This window comes from Cryptomeria japonica, chromosome 11, assembly GCF_030272615.1.
Source record: "Cryptomeria japonica chromosome 11, Sugi_1.0, whole genome shotgun sequence".
In the NCBI taxonomy this organism is placed as follows: domain Eukaryota; kingdom Viridiplantae; phylum Streptophyta; class Pinopsida; order Cupressales; family Cupressaceae; genus Cryptomeria; species Cryptomeria japonica.
This window is the reverse complement of record NC_081415.1, coordinates 50,437,304-50,455,783: the sequence shown is the minus strand read 5'-3', so window position 1 is coordinate 50,455,783 and position 18,480 is coordinate 50,437,304. Positions and strand designations below refer to the sequence as shown.

Here is an 18,480-nt window from a genome sequence, read left to right as displayed (position 1 = left end):
ATTTTCTTATTTTTGTAGAATCTATCATAATAGTTGATACATGGGTATGTGAAATGGTTCTATTATAGGATACTTTAAGGAACTTATATGTAGAGATCAATTCATTCAAACATATCATAGTTAACTAAACTAGAAGATGTTTAAGTAGTATCATGCTCTCATATCTTCCTTTTGTAAGACAAAACTCTTATTTTTATTGCACCCAAAAAGGTGAAAAAAAGATAGATGGTAATAAACATCAAGTTTTGTGTTCATTAGAGTAAGTTTTCAATTTTTGCATCAATATTTTAGATACACACATTATGATCCATCATCATAAGATAAGTGGATTTGTAAGTCCATAATAAATAAAACAATACAAAAATTAGGTATGGAAGCAATCCAACAAAAATGAATGAGGGAAAAAATCAAGAATAAAACAAATTATGTAGGAAGCTAATTTAAAAAAGGTGTCTACAAAGTGTGAGAACCTTCCCTTTCAAATAGGTTTCAATCATCTTTGCATTTCCTATAATTTCCATTTTGTTTGAAAGAATCTCGTATTTACTTTTTCCAAATTAAGTAGGAAGATGTTCATAAGAAAGGTACCTCAAGAAAAATGTTAGAGACTTCCCTTTCAAATAGATTGCAATTATCTTTATATTTCAACTTTCCCTTCTTATGTAAAAGAATCTCTTATATACTTTTTTCAAATGAAGTAGGGAGGTTATCTTAAAACAAGTGTCAGCCTTCTTTTTCAAATAGGTTACAATTATCTTTACATTTCCTACTTTTTTCCATCTTCTGTAAAAAGAATCTCTTATTTACTTTTCCCAAATTAAATGAGGAGGTGATTTGAAAAAGATGCCTCAAGAAAAGTGTGAGACACTTTCTTTATAATTATATTTGCATTTCTGAACTAAAAGAGGGGTAAAAATTTATTCAAACCAAAAGAAGTATAAAGAAAAGGCTTTACCAGCCCTATCAAGCTCCACTAAGTGATCCAACTTTTGACACAAATCCAGAGGTAATTGACCCCTGTCCACAATGTTCCAATTTTGCTCATGATCAGAGACCCATTTGACGAAAAAACCCACTACTCCATTCCATTCTCTAGGAATATGAGTGAAAGTAATAAAATCCAAAGAAACACACAAATTAAGAATCTGTGTAACAACCGAGACTAAATGTCAATTAACATCTTCAAAAGTCTGCCTATTCAACAAATTCACCACCACCTCCGAATGAGACTTACAAATAATCCTTCTCCACCCAAATTGACAGCCACATTCTACAACATATAAAATGACAAGAGCCTCCATCAAATTATTAGTATGAAGACATCATAAACTAAAAAAATAAACTTAAAGAGTGCCAGAACTGAAAAATTATATTTGCATTTCTTACTTTAAAAGAATCTCTTACTTTATTAAATGATTAAAATAAAAAAAGCAGACAATCAAACAAAAACAAATCAGTATAACAAAATAAAGCCACATATACAGTTGTTTGCAAGTGTTTGTACTGAGTTGTTTTACAGCTTGCTTATGTTTTAACTCTCATGGCGTGATTGCCTTCTTATATAATAGATGCTACTGGTGAAGCAGCAATCTCAGTTCAAGTTCAGATAGGTTTACGAAACAGAGAGGTTGAGGCCATGGACATAGTGTTTTCGACAATGCCCGCTATTCTGGTAGGAGCCACCATAATTTTTCTTGTGACAAAAATTCTACTAAAACACCTTGGAAGTTATAAGATCCGTCTCCCTCCAGGCCCCAGAGCTATTCCTGTGATTGGTCACCTTCATCTTCTCAGAGATAAAACCAGGCCAACTCACCAGATTCTAGCTTCACTCTCATCGATTTATGGGCCTATTATGCATCTCAAATTTGGTAGCCGCCCTGTTTTAGTGATAAGTTCTTCAGATTTAGCCAAAGAATGTTTAGCAGTAAATGATAAGTCTTTTGCTTCCCGCCCTGAGATTACACAAGCCAAGCATTTCTACAATTATTCTATTCTGGGTTGGGCTCCTTATGGCCCCTACTGGCGAAACGCTAGAAAAATCTGTGTACTCGAGGTTCTGTCTTCCAAAAGAATCCAATCATTTAGACCCAAGAGAATGAAAGAGATTTCTAAGGCAGTAAACTCTATGTTTCAACAGTCACAGTTGGAGGGTATTGTGAATATGAGAAATGTTTTGCCCCAAATGACTTTTAAAATGCTGATGGCCATGATCATAGATGACAGGTATTTTGGAGAGGACCTGGGGATTTCGATAGATTTGTTTATCCATCTGATTGAAGAGTCATTTATCCTGAAAGGAGTAATTTGTATTGGGGATTATATTCCCTGGTTGAAGTGGTTTGATTTGCAAGGGTATGAGAAGATTATGAAGAAAGTACAGAAGAAATTAGACTTGTATATGCAGAGAATATTGGAGAAGCACAGGGAGAAAGGATCAAAAGACGGAGGAGAGATGGAAGACTTTGTTAGTGTGCTGATCTCACAAGCAGAGGAGAACGGCGAAGCAATTACTGATAAAGATGAATTTGTTAAGGCAACTAGTATTGTAAGTGTTTTTGACTTTCCTAGTTTTGAAGATTTTTCTATCTATAATTTAGTTTTCTTCTTGATGAAGAATAAGCTAAGATTGTTGTCTCTTCTTTTTAAAGTTTTGATTTTAGATTTGTTAATCTAGTTATGTTAATTGGCCTATATAATATTTTTGAAACGCATGACTTGTTAGAGTAAATGCTGGCAAGGATGATAGGATGTCTCTAAGCCTTGATTGTAGGGAATAGAGGTTCTATTTGCAACATATTTCAGTAAGATCTTTTTGTGATAGTGAGGAGGGGATTCCATGGGAACTAGGGAAGAAGGGGCAATTGGAATCTAGGCCCTCAAAGAAATAATAATAATGGTGAAGTGTTTAGAAGGCTTCTGATTATTATGTTGATCTATGTTAGGGACTTTGCATAGTTTATTGGTCCAACTCAATGGTGGAATTAGCACTAGATTCTTCACCTTGGAAGAATTAGGTTGGAAGCTTTAGTGATGATTTAGATTGTGTGAAGGATCCCAATAGAATACCTTGATGATAGGCTTATTAAAAGGTCTGCAGTCTGCACCTCATATTGGTTGTAATGTGTTGTGCTTCCTTTCAACCAAGATGTTCAGACTTTTTGAAGAGGGAAAGATAATGTAATGTAATAGCTGTTTAATTATAGATCTCTTTTATCGATTTAATTGTGTGGGATGACAAATATGCAGTCCTTAAAAAGTACTTGTCTAGTCCATTTTACTACTTTGTAGCTGTTGGTGGTTTGTGCGTTGTGACTGCTGTTCTGGTAGTTGCTCTTTTGGGGGCTTTTGTGACTCCTTATTTAGAGTTTTTGGTGTTAGTGTATTTGGTGCTGTGCCACTCTTATGTGCGTTGTGACTGCTATTCTAGTAGTTGCTCTTTTGGGGGCTTTTGTGAGTCTTATTTAGGAGTTTTTTTTGGTATGAGTATATTTGGTGCTGTGCCACTCTTATGTAGAAGATTTATTTTTTTTAATTTGGTTTTTGCTTGATGAATGATAAGCTAATATTGCTGTTTCTCTTTTGTAAGTTTCTGTTTGGTATTTTGAATCTATCCATCCAATTCTCTGTGATGTGATGTTTGGTTTGGCCTATATACTGTTCTTGAAATGCAAGACTTGGAGGAACAGAGCATATTATGAATTTATTTTATAAGGACTGAAGAGTGTTTGTAAGTCTTGTTTGCAGGCAACAGAGGTTTTATCTGCATCAGATATTGCTTTGGATTATAGAGCCTGCAGTGCTTTAGCACATTGTTGTCGTTGTTCATATTTCCCAACATGCAAAAATGTTACCCCATTCCATTTAGATGTTCGACCAACATTCCTTTAGCCGATCATCCTTATAAGGATTGTAACTAGCCACAAATGTCAGATTCACAAATCCAAACCATTATATGAGCCAGTGCTTAGAAATCCACGAATGTTGGAGACTGTAATCCCAACTACTCTAGCAGAAGCTGTCACTTCCATATCCTCCTCATCAGCTGTCAATCTCAGTGTTAAGGACAAACATTAAAATCAGATCTTGATAAAGATTTGGAAGGATTTTGTCTTAATTGCTCCTATCTGTCCAATATCAAATCTGCAGAACACATTTTGAAATACAAAACTTGTATTGCAATCTTTTGCTTCTTCTTTTCATCACCGTATAGGTCAGGGTATTTTATAATTTGTGTTTTCCCTCCTTTGTTGGATATATTTAGAAGATTCTAGAAACATCATGAAGAGAGGAATATGTTTATAGCAAGAGCCAGTAGATGAATAGCTAGAACTGGGCATTGTCATAAGTGTGCTGGGGTGCCAAAAAAGAGCAAAACAAAAATGCATTCACTAGCAACAACAGTCAGAGAAAAGAGTATGAGAAGAAGAAACAGAGCATGAGAAACAGTCATTAGACTCTAGAAGCATCATGAAGAGAGGAATGTGTTTATAGCAAGAGCAGTAGATTAATAGCTAGAATTGGGCATTGTCTTAAGTGTGCTGGGGTGCCAAAAAAAAGCGAAAAAAATGCATTCACTAGCAACAACAGTCAGAGAAAAGAGTATGAGAAGAAGAAACAGAGCATGACAAGCAGTCATTCTTTTTGTTGGAGCCAACGAATGCAGAGACTCTTTTCTTTTAGTTTATTTTGAACACAAGGAAAGGGCAACAGCCCCGCTGTTTAATCTTTGTATGAGTTTGAAGTTAATATAAATATATAATGAATACATACGATTTCTAATGACATCTTTATCTCTTTTTCTTATTGCCTTGCAGGCTATGTTAAATGGAGGGTCTGGTACATCTTCAGGTACTGTAGAGTGGGCATTGTCAATGTTGTTGCAACATCCCCAGGTAATGAAAAAGGCACAAGAGGAGCTTGATTCTAAAGTTGGACGAAACAGATTGGTGGAGGAATCAGATATACCCCAGTTGACATACCTGCAAGCAATTGTTAAAGAGACTCTGCGTCTTCATCCATCATCGCCTATGCTGATGCCACACAAATCTATTGAGGATTGCACAATAGGAGGGTATCATATTCCTGCAGGAACAATGCTGATTGTAAATGCATGGGCAATTCATAGGGACCCAAAAGTGTGGAATAAGCCACTGGAATTCATACCAGAGCGTTTTATGGAGAAGGAATTTGAGATATATAACAGGCAAATGAGAGGGAATGACTTTAAGATGATTCCTTTTGGGGCGGGGAGAAGATCATGTCCAGGTGCTTCTTTGGCAATGTGTGTGATAGAAACAACTCTGGCAAGTTTGTTGCAGAGCTTTGATTGGTTTGTTCCAGATGGAACAACCATTGACATGACTGAAAGGATTGGTTTGACAATGCCAAGGGCAACGCCTCTGGAGGTTACCATCAAGCCTCGTCTTTCCCACCATCTATACCAGCAAGAGGTCTAGTTATGGACCGTTGAATTCCTCTGTTTCTGTCTATAGTCTGTATGCAGAATAAATATCATGCTCATATGATTGGGGGCACAAATAATTGATCAGCTTCAGCTTAATGTGATGGTAAATGGGATCCATCCCTGCTTTAGATTAAAAAGATTTCCCAGAGAAAACATACTGTCAATTTTTTTCTGGAAAAACTTTGTAGAGGCTAATGAAGCTTACCATGTTATTGCTTCAAGATATTATTACAAATACCAGCAATATCATAATATGCAATGTAAATATTTTTGGGTTTCTATGTATTTAGACGTTAGGGATTTAATCTTAGAAGTTAAAATATAAGAAATATATTCTATAAACATCTGGTAATGTCCTACCAGCTTAAGAGATAAGTTCTTGCAATAAGTTTTTGTTTTTTATTATTAATTATTTTATTTTATATCTCTGTTTGTGTTTTGAAGTCAATGTGAACAGTGTATATACAATTTTTAAAATTTTTTTTATTAGATAAAAGTCAAAATTACAATAAACAGTTATAGCATAATAGACAAGATTCACACAACAGAAGTGGACAGCAATCCACAATCAAGAATTACATCAAAAAAATAAATTATTTTTCCACAATCCAAACCAGAAACAAGAATAACAAGAATTACATCATAATTACATCATAATAGTACTGCTGGAACAAGACAAGAATTACATCATAATAGTACTGCTGGAACAAGACAAACTAATAGTCAAAGTATCTGAAGTAAGACGGTATGGGCTCTTAGGTACATAGTCTGGTATCCTTTCAACTTTCAATTCCTAAGTACATATGGGAAAGGTGCCAGCATGGGAGTCTAGACAGAAGTATGGACCTCAATGAAGCCTGCGAATTGAGGAAAAACCATAGAATATGGTCTCATGGAATGCATAGAAAAGGAGAGATAGGAATGAAATGGATTTGGGAAGGATTTTATAGTTGCCAAGCAAACAAAATTGGCAAGTGTAAAGACAAATTCCAAAGACAAGCCCCTTATATTCCTCGCGAAAGCAAAAATGGGGAGTTTGGGAACCATGTACATGGAAATTCATTGACATATAAAGGGCCATTGAATGGCGTGAAGAGGAGAGAGTGTTTAGAGGGAGGAACAACATGGAGGAAAGATTGCAGAGGATCATGAGAAAATTGAGGGCAGCGTTAAAATGAGCTTGGGCTCATGTTGATTGTGGTTTTACTTGTGCGTTAGTGAACAATGGGTTGATGTGCCTGTGGTGCTGACTCAGTCTTGTAGTATGGTGATTGTGTGCCGACTTTGTTGATGTGCTGCGTGGAATTGTGCAGTATATAGAAGACATGGCTAGTGCTAAATTTGGAGCTCTGGAAGATGGCATGGACATCCATAAAAGAATAAAAGAAGGGAGTTTGGCCAAATGGTGTAGTTGCAACTTCTATCGTAGACGTGTTCCAAATAAGGAAGCATAGACAAAGCATGCAAATTGTTTGACAAAATGCCTAAAAGAGAGGGGTTTCATGGAATGCGATGATGGTAGGATATGCACAATTTGTTGTTGTTGAAAAAGCTTTTGGAAACTTTCAAGAAAATGCAATTGGTAGGTGAAAAGTCAGGCTCCACAGTGGCTGCCAACATACTTCGGCATGAGAGCTAGGTGTCTTTAGGTTAGATACTAACCTCATGTTTCCATGCAGCTGTTTATGAGCATTTTCTGCGTAAATTTAAGCAGCTAGAGTGTTCCCATGTAAAATTCTAATTAAGAGAAAATGATAAATTGGAATCTTTTGCTATTTTAGTGGAGCAGCAGCTACTTAAAAAATGAAAATAAGCTTTGAAAAAAAGGGGGGCTAGAAATAAACTAAGCACAGCATGGGGACATACCCTAAACCAGTGTTGTTCATTATAAATGATAATGGATTGCTCATTCACATATACATTGTAAAAAACAATCAATTGCATGATGGGTGTTGAATAAGAGATTTTTGTTTGTTTGTTTAAGATTAAATATTGTGACGAATTTATTAAAGGCATGTGCTTATGATAATGTATGAATGCCATTATTAAGCTAGCAAATATTGAGTTGATTATGTGAACAATAATTATAACATTTCTATTTGGACAAACAACAAAGATTAGTTATAATGGTTCCGAAGTAAGGTTATAGACAACATAAAGAAGTGAAACTTAAATGTCATGATCAATTTAAAGATTTAGTGGAGAGATGAATAAAATATTATACATGTAGCACAATATTGTTGTAATTCAAGGATATCTATCATGTCTATTATGGGTTCCCTATTACTAATGTATAAATGAAGAAGTGACAAACGGGTATGCATAATTGCAGAACTTTAAACAAGTTTGAATTTAATACTTGTGGATATTGATAATCTATCATGTAAAAATTATAGAAGTGTACACCATATCATGATCATAACATCAATACAAACTTGATGACCTCACCTTCATCAATCTATCTATCTTGGTTGTTCGTGGAGGTGGAAGCACCAAAATGAGGTTCTAATTGTGGTAGACCTCTAAAACACAACCTCAACATTTTCATCTTTGTTTTCCTTGTGTGCAAGTTTTCGAAGTGAGCTTGGGAGCTAGCAAGAGGGTTCAATCATGGACTAGCTGTGAGACATTCTTCTCCTTTTATCTCTTTTCATACTTAATATTGTAGTTATTTTCACTTTCTATTACTCTTTTATTTCACTTAACAATTTACTTGAGATGTATATTTGTCATAGTGTACTTTATGTATGCTTCTATGCTCCATCCATACGGGACACTAGCACGTAGTGTTGTCATCCTAGACTTGCGCGCGCATCCTTAGGTAGAGACTGTATAGAGGCTACTAGTGAGTCTTTGTGACCTATCCTTTCACATTTGATAGACAATCTATCTAGTAAAATCCATTATAGGTTTGGATAGTTAAGTAGTTTGTATCTCCTAGCTCACCATAGCACCAATTTAGTGAGGTGGACTAGGCTTATTTGCTCCTCTGGGATTTCATTACTTTCAGAGTGTCAAATTTCCTCCCCCATAATATTGAACTTTGGAAGGAGACAAAAAACTATGAAAAGGATAATAGAGGTTCTTGCAAACATAACTATCCCTAGTATGCTATATCAATTTGTCTTCTTTGTTGTTTACAATAATTATATGTTGAAATAGTTGTTGAATCATATGGAGAGCTTGTATTGTTGTCTGGTAGACACACACACACACAATACACACACACACACACACACACACACACACACACACACACACACACACACACACACACATTGTAATGGAGGGAATTTGTCACCTCAAGGACAAATTGTCCTTCTGATTACCTCTAGGAACTAGCGCTAAGATGAGCCAGGGGATGACAGATTTATACAAAGAGCGTCAGCCACCCAAGAAGTGTCTCTAGACGGCTCTGTAGACCCTCTACCCACTGGACGAGCGTGTGGAGCTGGGACACTAGCGTGACACATGTTGGCATATGCACACTCCAATGAGACATTGTAGGTGATTGAAGGTTTTGTCATTGATGGCAACCTTACAATCCTATGACATCGACGAGACATCATATCAATACCAGCAAAGCAGACTCTACACCAGCACTTGGACTCCTGACACCGGCAGGGAAAAGAAGCATACCGACATAGAGGTCGACAGGATTTTTGTTGTAATATATTTTATTTATTATTGTAAAATCTTTGTAAGCCGACTTGGCATGATGCAAAATGACTCATATATATAAGAGTTCATTGTAGAACATTGTAAGAAGGTAGATAGAAGAAAGTGATGCGAAATATGTAATTAGGCAGACCTATTATGCGAAATATAGGTTAAGGGTTTATGTTAGAAGTAGAGTAGAAACCGGTACTAGATCTGGCATTATAGATGCTATTCTGAAGCAGTACAAGACATTGGATTTATACAATCCATTTTGTAAGTCAGTGAGACTTCCATTTTGAGCAGTGTGCTCTAGGCACTTGGCCTTTTTGCATGTGCAGCCCCTCTTGTAGCAGTAATATTCTCTTATTGGCCAGCAAGTGAATATTGTGGGTCACAAATCCCACCGAGGTTTTTCCCACACCGGGTTTCCTTGTTAAAATCATTGTGTTATGGTGTGTCTCTTATGTGGTTGCCTTTATTTCTGTTTATTGCATTATTCTCTGCTTACTGGTACACAGTTTTAATATGCTATACATGTTTTAAGTTGAGAAATTCTAAATACCAGTCAGATATTGATTCACCCCCCCCTCTCAGTATCTATGGGAATCCTAACAATTGGTATCAGAGCCTGATCCTCTATTTTCATAAGCCTAACAGCTTGAGGAAGATCTTGACACTGGTAGACATGGAAAACTTAATGAAGCAATTGGAAGCAGCTCTCTCAGATTTTGATACAGAAAAGTTGAAGAATATCAAACTTGAAGATGATCTAAATTGATGCAAATTGAGGATGATGAAAAAGAAAGTCTAAATGAGTAGATATGCAAGCTAAAACAAGAGAACATGACAACAAAGAATGAGATGCAGGATATGACTATGAGATTTTGTAAAGAAATTGAAGATAGAAAGAAGAATGAAGAAGATTTGACCAGAAGACTAAGTGATGCAGCAAATGAGAACACCAGACTTAGCTATGAAAATGATTTGTTGAAGACAGATCTAATGCATATACAGAATGACTCCAATGAACTAATGTGGCGGAAAGAGATCTTAGAAAGAGATTTGGCTGTTGCTAATCAACATAAAGAAAAATTCAAGAGAAGCTCAGAAGAACTTGATAACTTGGTGAAGAACCAGAAACCCAAAGGTGACACTTGTGGAATTGGTTTTGAAGTTGGAGAAAGCTCCGGTACTGCAAATACATAGGATCACAGTAAACCGGTAAGACAACCTAATGCTTACAAATTTAATGGAAAATGCTTTAACTGTAATAAGTATGGTCATAGAGAAAATCAATGTAGATCTAGAAGTTATCAGAACTCCAATACACCCACTGGTCAATGTTCAAGATGCAACAAAGTTGGTCATAACTCTAAAAATTGCAGAATGAATGTTAGATGTTATGTTTGTGGAAGATTTGGACACCTATCTAATCAATGTAGAACACAAACCGACATAGGTTATGGGAAAGCTATTCAGAAGAATAATGTGACTTCTTACGCATGCAACAAAATTGGGCATATTGCTAAATTTTGTAGAAGCAAGTCCTCACTGACAAATAACAATGGTCCCAACTTGAAAGGAAAAGAAAAGGTTGAAGAGGTTAAGCATGAATTTTCAAAACAATGGATTAGAAAGTTAGACATAAACAATGTTGGAAATACTCCTCCATCGGTAGAACCAATCAACACACCACCAGCAGAACAGAGTAGTACTCCACCAACAGGAAGCTCTTCATCAAATTGAAGAATGTTTCCTTGAGGGTTTGGCAATCAAATGAGACATATGCTATTATTCCCTCGGTTGATGGTAAAAAGTAGAAATTACTTCTACCGGCAAATGAAGTTAAGTGATTACTTAACTGACGAGCATTAATTGTGGTAGTTGGCGAAATTGGCATTATAAATCAGAGGTTTTGGCTCCATTTCACTTCACCGTGAATTCAAACACTCGAAGAGCGAGAAATCTCTAGAGCAAAGGCAATTCGAGCGAAGAAGCATAAGGATTTCAGCATTCATCCTTCCAAAGGCAGATAAAGGTATTTATCATGGCATCCTCCTCTACACCTGAATTTATAGCTAACCTTACTATAGTCGAGGTTATCAAATGCCCTAGGCCCGTGTTTCAGCTAGTTCCCGAAATAGGTAAAAATGATGATAACATAGGTGCATTCTCCCAAATTCCCAAAGGTGTTGTTTATGCAGAAGACCCTAGAATTTACATCCACTGTCATATAGAAAGAACTAGGAGATGAGGAAATCAAGGACATGTACAAAACAGTTATCTATGATGATTCTGGAAATGTGAAGCCTGAACATAAAATTGTTGAAACCCTAGGATTCATTGAGATCCTTAGCATTCCAGACTTTCCAAAGGATATTATTAGGATAGTATTGATCAGGGTTCATGGTGCTTTCTTTTGGCTAGATTCGGTCCACAAAATCACAAAGGAAGCTGTGAAAGCTATAACAGGGTTACCTTCCACCGGTAACAGGCCAGACAAAACCAAGAAGGTCTCAAATGACCTAGTAACCAAACTAATGGGTGCCACATCCGACAAGAGATCATTGAGGGTTAATGATGTAACTGATATAAATGTAAGATTCATTAGCATGATTCTTGGTTACAAAGCAACTCATGCCAATAGACTCAGTTTAGTTTCTAGTTTATGCATTAAGAGTGCTTATGACATGGTTAAGGATAATGCAAAAATTGATGTATGTGAATGGCTAAAGGATGAGTTGATTGATAATTTAGGAAAAAACAAGAAGGATAAGAAAGGAACTTTTAGATTTGGTAATCTGCTTGTATGCTTAATGCTACACATAACCAAACAAGTTCCCGATATAGGCCACAAAAGCCTTGGATTTGATATACCGGTAGGGAAACAGTTGTCAAACCTATTCAACAACATGGGTGAAAGCAAATAAAAGAATATTAGTGAGTATTTTCAAGCACTTAAGGCCAAAATGAACAAAAGAATTAGACTGTCACAGGAAATTGTTGATAAGTATAAGGATGATATATGTTTTGTGATTAAGAAGGATGAGATCTGGATGGAAGCAGTGATCCCAAGAACAATCTGGGTAACTGAGATGGGTTATGAGACTGATGATCATATCATTGAGACTTATGCTAAAGCCCTTCTGGAAGCTCCTAAGGAACCAAAGGAAGAAGTATTTGGTAGTGCTGAGACGATTGAAAGCCAAATTCAATCTAAGAAAAGAGTAAAGAAAGTTGAAGCAGTTGTGAGAAGAGGCACAAGATAGGCAAAGGCCATCAAAGAAGATGTACTAAAGCAAATTGGTATCACTAAAGATGAGTTGGAGGCATTACAACCTGAAACTCACCTATCACGGGTAGCCACTTCTTCTGAAAGTGACATGCCTACCACATTCAAAAGAGTTGTAAGGAAAAGGGATCCTTCACCGGCATCCACACCTTCACCTAAAAGAACTAGACAAAAACAACAAGCAGTGAGGTCACCGGTAAAGAAAACAACTCCTAAGAAAAAGATGACCCCTAAAAGGAAAAGGACTCAACAAAATATTACTCCAATTGACAGACTGCTAGATGAAATCACTGAAGAAGGAAATCTCAAAAACATCAACAGACTATATGACTCACTATCAGTTGATGAGAAAGAGCAAGTTGAAAACAGTGTTATCTTACACTTAGATATGTATAAGAAATTTTTATTGGAAGTTGTAGATGAAATACCAAGTGAACTTTATAAGAGATTGGAAGCAAGGAGACAAGCTATTGTCGAGCTTGATAAAAAGATAAAAATTGAAAAATTACTTGTTGTTTACCTAGTAAACTCACCGAAGGAGATTGATGACTTAATTACAGAAGCCAACCGGTCAATATTCTCTACTGCACACTGGCATATTGCCCTAATGGTAGTAAGAGTGAATGAAGTAACAAAAGAGACATAAAATGCATGGGATTCCTTGTGGAGAAGGAAAAGTAGGAAGAGTATCGGAACCCCAAGCCTATCAAAGTCTATCAAAAGGACAAAGATAAGGGTAAAGGAAAGGTTGGTGGTCCCCCAAGCTTGAAAATAAAAGATAACTTATCCCCACCGCCTCTGATTACTCCACCGGTAACAACAACAAAAGATAAACCGGCAGATGAAAGTATGGGTATAAAGGATACAAATCCTAATCCCAAGGTTCTATACATAGTAAATGTTGATACTCATACAATCAACATTGTAGTAGACAAGGACTCCACTGGTATGACTGACAAAGCTGATAATATAGAGAAACCGACAGATGACAACAAAGGTTCAGGAACAGGGACAAGTTCACATGGAAACAGTGCCATCGACAATAGGAGAGAAACAAAAACCTTGCTTAAGGAAAAGGAAACACAGACTGACCTACCAGAGGTCACTACAAGAATGGTTACTTCCTCCACTGGCGGAATTCAGAATATAGGTTCCTCCTCTGCAGGTTACAAATCAACCAATGTAACTGAAGTTCTTTTGGATTCTTTGAAGAAAATAACTAATTGCAGTTCACAAGCCTATAAAGCTATAGATGACACAATCCCAGTTTTGAAATTGATAGCTCCTAACTGTAATATAGATAACAAGGATTCTTTAGGTCAACTTGACACATTGTCAAAGTACATTATAGATCACACAGTAACAGTTGACAAAATAAAGGAAGATGCACTCAAAGAGAAGTTGGAAATAGAAAAACAAAAATTCTTTGAAAATCAAATAAAGAAGTGTACCAGAGAATTTGACACACTTCTATCAGAACTATGCAGCTCATTAAAGGAATTTAAAACTCTATACAGAGATATATGTAAGACAAACTTTTTGACAGTTGACATAGATAAGAAAATGAGCAAGGTACAGGATGAAATCAATAAACTTGCTGACAATTTTGTTAACTCACCTGATACATTATTAGTTTTTGAGCAAAAAGTAACAGGTTTTGAGGATGAAATACTTAAGTTAGAAAGAGAAAAAGAGACAATAATAAATAAGGCTAAGAATCTAAAACTAAGACTGAGTCCCAGACTGGATTATTTAGCATCTTTGAGGAAATAAATCTCTGAGGCATTAATACAAGGACAAAAAACACCGGAAGAGCATATGTAGCAACTCATCGGTACAGTTCAAAGAACAGAGGTAGCTTTAAAAGACAGTAAGAAATTTATGGAAAGCATAAATTTGGTTTTGGCAAATATTTTTCAAATTGTAACCACCCGGCTACAGGGTTGAGTAATGAAACCATACTCTATTGACATCTTGACAACCTTTGTCATTGATGCCAAAGGGGGAGTAGTGGTATGAGAAAATAATCAGGAAAAGACTCATCTACTCAGGGGGAGTTCACACATTTTTGGATCACATATTTTTGGACACTTTTTGGATGACACATTTTTGGATTTTCTCATGAGTGTTGCCATCAATGCCAAAGGGGGAGATTGTTGGCATATGCACACTCCAATGAGACATTGTAGGTGATTGAAGGTTTTGTCATTGATGGCAACCTTACAATCCTATGACACCAATGAGACATCATACCAGCACCAGCAAAGCAGACTCTACATCGACACTTGGACTACTGGCACCGACAGGGAAAAGAAGCATATCGACACAGAGGCTGACAGGATTTTTGTTGTAATATATTTCATTTATTATTGTAAAATCTTTGTAAGCCGACTTGGTATGATTTAAAATGACTCATATATATAAGAGTTCATTGTAGAACATTGTAAGAAGGTAGATAGAAGAAAATGATGCGAAATATGTAATTAGGCTGACCTATTATGCGAAATATAGGTTAAGGGTTTATGTAAGAAGCAGAGCAGAAATCAGTACTAGATTTGGCATTATAGATGATATTCTTGAAGCAGTACAAGACACTGGATTTATACAATCCATTTTGTAAGTCAGTGAGACTTCCATTTTGAGTAGTGTGCTCTAGGCACTTGGCCTTCCTGCATGCACAGGCCCCTCTTGTAGCAGTAATATTCTCTTATTGGCTAGTAAGTGAATATTGTGGGTCACAAATCCCACCGAGGTTTTTCCCACACCAGGTTTCCTCGTTAAAATCATTGTGTTATGGTGTGTCTCTTATGTGGTTGCTTTTATTTTTGTTTATTGCATTATTCTCTGCTTACCGGTACATAGTTTTAATATGCTATACATGTTTTAAGTTGAGAAATTCTAAATATCGGTCATATACTGATTCACGCCCCCCCTCTCAGTATCTGTGGGAATCCTAACAATGCATTGTTGTCCTATAGGGATGGAGCGCAAATTCCAGGTAGAAAGTCCTGGACATGCTAACAAAACTTATAAAATAGCTAAACAATGTTGAAAACAATGAAAAATGCAGATTACGAAGTAGAATAGAGAAAATACTAGAGAATGAAGAAATCTCACAACTGGTCCATGCTGTGAAGCCTCCTGCAAGATAATCCCCTCTTCGCAAAACTGTGCCTACACACATGCAGGAGAGAAAATGTTGGGGGTTGTGTTGTGGAGCCTGCCTAAGTTAGACCCCCATTTTGGTGTTTCCACCTCCACAGACAATCCAAAAAAAGCCACGGGAAAGGAAAATGATGAAGAAGATGATAAAGAAGAAGGTAAAAACAGATACAAAGACAATGCTATGCTATTTTGTGATTGGAAAATAAACGAGATATTGGAAATGCAAGATAGGGTTAGATTACTCTCCTAGTGCTTGACAAGTGTTAGTATGCTTGGTAAACTCGGTAGCTTGATGATGCTGTAACAATGGTGGCGGTGTCTCCAAGAGCAATTCTTCAATCTACCAAAAGATCCTTTGGAAATGTCCCAAAACCAAGGATATAGGCTAAGGGACAAGTTTGAATATTGGTGGCCGAGTAGGGAGGCATTACGATTCCTTCCTGGTGTGGGTCATAACGTCCCAACAACCACCTATTGGCTGGTAGTTTGGCGGGATGGTAGCATGCCGCGTGGACATCTCCATGACGCGCTTGCATCTGTGAATTTGTCACATCGGTAGTGTTGGTAATGCCTCCAGGGAAGCTGACATGGACTTCTTCAGTGGACAAAAGGACAAGTTGGCGAACCTGTCCTCCAACCAGCATGGGGGAGGTGCCACATTCACAATTGCCACTAAAGGTGATGAGGGTGATATATTTGACTCTACATTTTTCCCCCACTTTAGCAAGAATGTCTCCTTTAAGAGATGTGAAGCTAAAGTAGGAAAGATAGAAAAGGTGAAGAGGAAAAAATATCGCGATAGGGAAGCAGATGCTCATTGATTAGATGAAGTTGCCCCTGGCGTATGATGTTAGGATTTTGGAATGGAAATCGGTACTTGGAACATCGACAACACACTAGTAGCAGTCTAGCCTGATGGATGATAAGATATGATAAAGAAGTTGGAACAAAGTGCAACAAGAACAAGTCTCATCGTGGAGGAAAGTCCTTGATGATAGAAAGATGCAAGATAGGGCAGTTACCATTGGTACAAGATACACCGATATGGTTAGTGTGGTATGCATGTTGAGAGCCATATGATAGGCTGTGATAAGCCAGTATGGATGACCATATGATAGGGAAAATTGGAATGACGATATGGATAACCATATGATAGGGAAAATTGGAATGCCGATATGGATAACCATATGATAGGGAAAATTGGAATGATGTGCCAACATGAGTAGCGAGGAGTCGGATCACCATGTGATAGAGAAAATAAGTTAATTGACATGGGTAGCGACATGCTAGATTGCCATGCAATAGGACAATTAGAATTGAACATAGTAGATTGGCCTCTACCAAGGCAAGAAAGATGATGCAGATTGGAAGGATGGTTTAGCCCCCATGTAGGAAATCTTTGGAACAGATCAAGTGGTTTTTCCCCCACCTAGGCACACATGATAAATAAAATGCATGAAAAAGCATGAAAATACAGGCACAAATGCAAAAATGGTGATATGATGGCCCCCCCTTAGAATGATATGCATGGAAGGCATGTCATTCTAAGAAGAAGAAGAGTTGTGGCACACCAACATAACAAATGTTTTTGTGGAATGCCACCAAGAAATAGTGGCACATAAATGTCCACAACATCAAAAGATGCAATGCAAGAGGACATGGGAATCTGATAGTTTGGCATCAAAACCCATAGTAGTGTAAAAAAGACATAATATCACTGCGAGATGGGTGTATCGTCATAGGGCCAAATCTCTCGAATCTAAAGAAGAGCACAAGAAGACAAAGATAAAATAAAAATTTGGGTCAACATTGAAGAAAACAAAGGATGCCCCCAACACTTTGCATTGTCCCTGAATGTCGAAAAGCAAGATACAAAAAATAGAAGGAGGTAAACAAATAGAGGAATGTGTACAACAAATAATCCCCTATATCCAAGCACCTATGGAGTAACTCGGGTCCTGCAGGAGAGAACAACAAATAAAGACAGTCAACCTCCCATATCCAGGTACCTACGGGGTGACCTAGGTCCAACGGGAGGGAACAAATAGATAAAGAAAGCACAGGGGAACACATGCACACAAATGGAGATAAAGGAGAAAAGTCCTAACGACCAACCCTTAGGAAGGGATCGTATTGCAGGAGATCATCGTCCTCAAGAAGAGCCTCATCCTCCCAATCTAGGTCATAAGGTGGGGGGGGGGGGGGGGAGCTCGGAGAGGGACTATTGCAAGGGCTACACCGGGTGCCTCACTAGCAGCGAGGGCAAGAGACGAAGTAGTATAAATGTCTTCGTGTTCAAGCTCGGAGGGGGCGAGGGTCAACGATCATGTGAAGATTGTAGACAAGGCCAGAATGTCCTCCAAGGAGTCGAACATGTAGGCCTCCGCACTAATACATTTGGCCTAAAATTCCAATGGAGGTTTCTGAGGGAGAAGGTATATTGTGAACAAATTTGTTGTTTTTTGAAAAATTGCCCGCATTTGTGAGAATTCTTACGATCATTCAATATTTGTTTTTGACAGAGAAGGAATTGACAATGAAATTTGTGCTTTTTTGCAAAAAGTGCCCGCGTTCATCGAAATTTCGATGTCCGCGGGCATTACTTAAAAAAAAAAAGACCAAGAAATTTCAAATCATTTTCATGGCCTCTTCCCTTTCTCATGTTGCCACCCCAGTAGCATACTCTCGCCCAGAGTAAGCGTACTCCAATTTTTGGATGAGGCATCGCGTGAACCGTTTTGATCGATTAATGCCAGCTCCGAGCATTGCCGACTCATGGAGTAGGGTTTGCGAAAATGGGAACAATGCCGGCTCATGGAATAGGGAAGGTGTAAAGTTCTATGAACATCCCCCAGCTTGTGCGAAAATGGGAGCAGTGTCGGCTCATGGAATAGGG

General features: G+C 37.4%; 1 protein-coding gene across 1 annotated transcript; it reads left to right on the top strand.

Moving 5' to 3' along the window:
- Positions 1 to 1,448: 1,448 nt before the first annotated feature.
- On the top strand, positions 1,449 to 5,752 carry LOC131051362 (xanthotoxin 5-hydroxylase CYP82C4). The gene is made up of 2 exons (XM_057985848.2): positions 1,449 to 2,548; positions 4,818 to 5,752. Exons 1-2 carry the CDS (start codon positions 1,637 to 1,639, stop codon positions 5,457 to 5,459), a joined length of 1,554 nt encoding a protein of 517 aa, XP_057841831.1. The 5' UTR covers positions 1,449 to 1,636; the 3' UTR covers positions 5,460 to 5,752.
- Positions 5,753 to 18,480: the final 12,728 nt, after the last annotated feature.